Source organism: Lolium rigidum, chromosome 4 (genome assembly GCF_022539505.1).
Source record: "Lolium rigidum isolate FL_2022 chromosome 4, APGP_CSIRO_Lrig_0.1, whole genome shotgun sequence".
Lineage (NCBI taxonomy): Eukaryota > Viridiplantae > Streptophyta > Magnoliopsida > Poales > Poaceae > Lolium > Lolium rigidum.
The window spans coordinates 262,795,458-262,799,617 of NC_061511.1; the positions used below are offsets into that span (position 1 = coordinate 262,795,458).

General features: G+C 56.8%; 1 protein-coding gene across 1 annotated transcript; it reads right to left on the reverse strand.

Annotated features, from left to right (window-relative positions):
- Nucleotides 1–294: 294 nt before the first annotated feature.
- Nucleotides 295–2,675, reverse strand: LOC124648683. Its single transcript, XM_047188399.1, has 2 exons — nt 1,517–2,675; nt 295–368 (listed from the first exon to the last, which is right to left on the reverse strand). The coding sequence occupies exons 1-2, from the start codon at nt 2,673–2,675 to the stop codon at nt 295–297; spliced, it is 1,233 nt and encodes a 410-aa protein (XP_047044355.1).
- Between the last annotated feature and the right edge of the window lie 1,485 nt (nt 2,676–4,160).

Sequence of the window (4,160 nt, forward strand, 5' to 3'; positions counted from 1 at the left end):
TTCCAACCAAATATTTCTAGTTCGAAGAAAAGACTAAGTAAAATTCAACTAGAGACAATCAGAAATTGACTAGTATTAGGGAAGATGACATATTGGACTACAGAGAGAACCAGTTGAAAATACTGCACAAGTTCTTCTAGGTTATAAAATGCATGGACTGAGTAACAGGTATAGGCAAGAGGAATGCATCCTAGACATCTGAATGGATGATACCACATCCAAAAATGTATTAATACAGAAGCATCAACTAAGAGGAAGTACCCAGAGATGCATTAGATGATAAATAGTTACCTTTCAGGTCTTCGGGTGTCTGTCCGAACGAACCAGAACATCTGCCAGAGTCTTGTTTTTTTCGATGTCATTCTTGCCTACAAAAGGTTCATTTGATCAGCGTACACGATTTCAAACAACAGCCACAACAGTAACAAGAAATAATTTATAACAGTATACTAGATTTCTCTGCATTGCATACAAGACCTAGTCACCTAGCAAAGAAAATAAAAGAAAAGCTGATGCATAGAGCAAGGTTATCAAGAATTCAATACATCGTACACATAGGCGAGAGTGTATAGGAGTTACTAAAATGGACACAAAAGTACTTAAATACTTAAGGAACCTTTTAACAGAAGATTAAAGAGAGATTGATATAACAAGTGGAGCATGTAGTGTAAATTAGAAATTCATTTTTTTTCCAAGTGATCCACTTGGGATCGATTTCCATTACCATTGGAGATAAGAAAAAACATAGGGCAAAGCCAAGCATCGGGTGTGCAAGAAAAAAGGCGCCGCCTATTGCTCGTGTTTGACGATTAACCAAAAGGGAACAAATTTTCATGGCTGGAGGAGGGGAATATATACAAAGCGATAGGAAAATTCATAAATGTTGCTGATACTTAGCTGCACACGCTGGAAATTCATAAACAACAGATAACTCTAATACTGCTTTACACTGGAAATTCTAACTTGCAAAACATCACCGAAGGAGGCTGCTGATACTTAGCTGCACGCTCTACTGATAAGGGACAGAGGATAGCCACTGATTCAGCTGTTAAGACTTATTGGCACCAAGATACATCAGATTCATCCCATGAAAATCCCCACAGTAATGAACTCCATTTCAGAATGTACAACTTCATAACTGAGAATATGCATGATCATCATGGGACTAACCCAATAGACCTGTACCACGATAGCAAGCATAGCTTACAAAATAGCAGTTATATAACTCATACTAGCGCATAAATGTCAAAGTAATTTTGGTATGACCAAGGCAATACTGCAATAGCAAACTTGATTTGGAAAACCAGCAGGTTGAAAAATGCCTGAAGAAACATATGGAGAAACTGCAGACATGGTGAAGAACACAACCAATGTGGAACACAAGGGGCCAAACACACATGAATTTAAACTAGAAATGTATATGGGAGTCTCATCAACACTCAATAACTCATGCCAGCCATTAGACATGATTGCCAATTTGCAGCTAAAGAGAAAAGTGTCGACTTTGATCACCCACCTGGAATTGGGGCCGATCCGAGAAATGATGGGAGCACACATGGCAGGTAGGAGCTTGAGGCAGACTGAGGAGAAACGCCTCTCAGCACAGATGCACTACCCACAAGGATACTCTCGTTGCGCATGTCCACGCTGACGGTAAATTCCTCCACGTTGAGGTACAGCACATCAGCGTCGAGCGGGTCGATAGCAGCAACGGAAGGCACCACCTTGCCATTGGGCCAAAGGCTGTCAACGGGCACCTGCTGCTCGAGCGTCCAGCGGCCGCTCTCGTCGTCCAGCGTGAAGGACCTGATATGGAGCGCGTCGGCCTCGGCGTAGCACAGCCTGCCGGCGCTGACACCCATGCGGCGGTGCTTGAGGTTGACGAGCCGCCTTACCTCCGTGTCGCTCTGGTGGCCGGGGAGCACGCAGCCTTCCGGCAGCTCGACGGCGCGGAGCTCAGGCCGGGCGCTGAACGGGTCGACGCAGACGGCGCCCCAGCTGAGGTCCACCCACCAGAGCCGGCCCCCGCAGTCCAGCACCTCGTGCTCGTGGTTCAGGTGCATCCGGCGGCCAGGCGGCAGCGGCGACGGCAGCACCAGCTCGCCCCAGTCCCCCGTCTCCGAGGAGAACCGGCGCAGCATGAAGCGGCGGCCGCCGTCGACCTCGGCCAGCTGGGCAGCGACGTACCTCCCGGGCTGGGTGAGGAGGCCCATGCCGTCCGTTGAGGTGCCGTGGAAGTCCGGGAGGCGGAAGAGGTCGCCGGTGACCGGGTTGCAGACGCGGCGCTCGAAGGTCCGGCAGACGAGCTCGGAGGGCGCGACCTTGAGGAGCACGTCGGGCGGGAGGTTGAGGTCCGCTTTGGGGTGGAGCTTGAAACGGGACTTGTGGGCGTCGAGGAGGAGGAAGCCGTGGGCGCTGGCGGCGAGGAGGCGGCTGCGCATGGTGTCCATGTACAGGTTGTTGTCCTTGTCCCCGGGAGGCTGTAGGTCCAAGGACCAGACGGGGACGGTGATGGAGGAGGCGGAGGGGGGCGGGCGGAAGGAGGAGGAGACGGCTACCGGGGATCTGGTGAGCAGCGTATCCCGGTCCATGAGCACCCAGGGAGGGCGCGGGGCGGCTGTGGAGAGGGAGCGGCGGAGGTGGCCGGAGACGACGCCGCGGAGAAGGGGCAGCATTTTTTGGCGGAGGAGGCGGTGGTATCCAGCAAGTGAGGGGACAGAGGAGAGGGTTCGCCGGCCGGCCTGGCTGTGTGCGATCCGGGAGGCCGAGAAGGAGGCTGCTTCCCTGCCGGCCTGGTTCCCGCAGCTGTGACAGTTCGGCTTTTTTTTTTTGGTATCAGTAGGACCACTGCGTACTAGGGCGAAGGGCTCCCGCGACGCGTAGGCGACTAGGGTTCCGCCCCGTCGCGCCGCCGCCGCCGCCAGGCCGTCCTCGCCTCCGCCCCCGACCCCCACCCCCTCCTCTCCCCCGGCCCTTGCTGCCGCTCCCCGCGGGCGGCAGGAGGGCGCCTAGCACCTAGCGCCCCCTCGCCCCCCTCCTCCGGCCTCCCCAGCCGCCGCCGTCGGCGCAGGCCGCCGGGCAAAGCCCCGTGCGGTGCCGGCGGCGGCGGAGCTGCTCTTCCCCGCGCATGAGAAGGGGAGACGCGGGGTCTCCTCGTCTGGTGGCGGTGCTCCCAGGTCGGAGCGGTTCCGGCGGCGGCGTTTCCTCCTTGGCGGCGCGGCGGCGGGTGACGACGACGTGGTGGCGAGGCTCTTTGGCCTCGGGACGGCGCGGTGGCTCGGGGCTCCACCTGCCTGGCCCAGATCTGGGCCCTTCAGGCCCCATCTGGGTCCGGGCGGGCCGACTCCCTGCCCCGTGGTGCTCCTCTAGGCGGACGGAGGGAAGGCCGGAGCTCAGGGCGGCGATGTCGGCGGCGCGTACACTGCAGCGCATAGATAGGAACTTCACGAGCCCGCTCGGGCTCGGCCGGGCCAGGTGGGCCTGGTGTGTTCCGGTCGCCGCGTCCGGTCGGTGTCCGCAGGTGGCGGTGGAGGTGGTTCCTCTGGCGTGGCTGCTGACGTGCTGCCTCGCGCTCCCGGTTGGCTCGTCCTGTTCGTGATGACCCCGCTGCGTTGGGTCACGGTGAGACGGCGGTGGTGCTTGCAAGGCCGTGGTGGCGCATGGTGGTGGGTGGCGAGTGTGGTGGAGCACGATGGAGTGTCCAAGGCGAGGTTGCGAGGGTCGGGAGAAATCCCTGTCGGCATTGCCGGCACCGACGCGGTGACGCCCGCGGGCGCCACTCTTCCTTCTTGAAGGGCGTTGGGTGAAGCCTTGTTTCCTTGTCCTTGCGCGTACCGGGGGAAACCCTAGGACTACTCCGGGCAGCAGTGGCGTCGTCGTCGCACCCCTTCTTGAAGGTGTTGCTTGGTACGCGGAACTTCAAAGTGCTAGGAGCGTGGTGGGCATTATCCGGCGGGCGCAGCGGTTGCGAGGCATCTCCGTTTTCGTTGATCCGACCCTTTCGGCATTAGTTTCTCTTTTCTTTCTTTTATGTTTTCTTTTGGGCTTGCTTTGTGCTGTTTGCCCCAGCAATGGATCCTATGTTGTATGGGCGAAAGCCTATTTCGAGGAGGAGGAGGACAGTTCGGCTTTTTCCACGTGCTCCGTATGGATGGACCAGT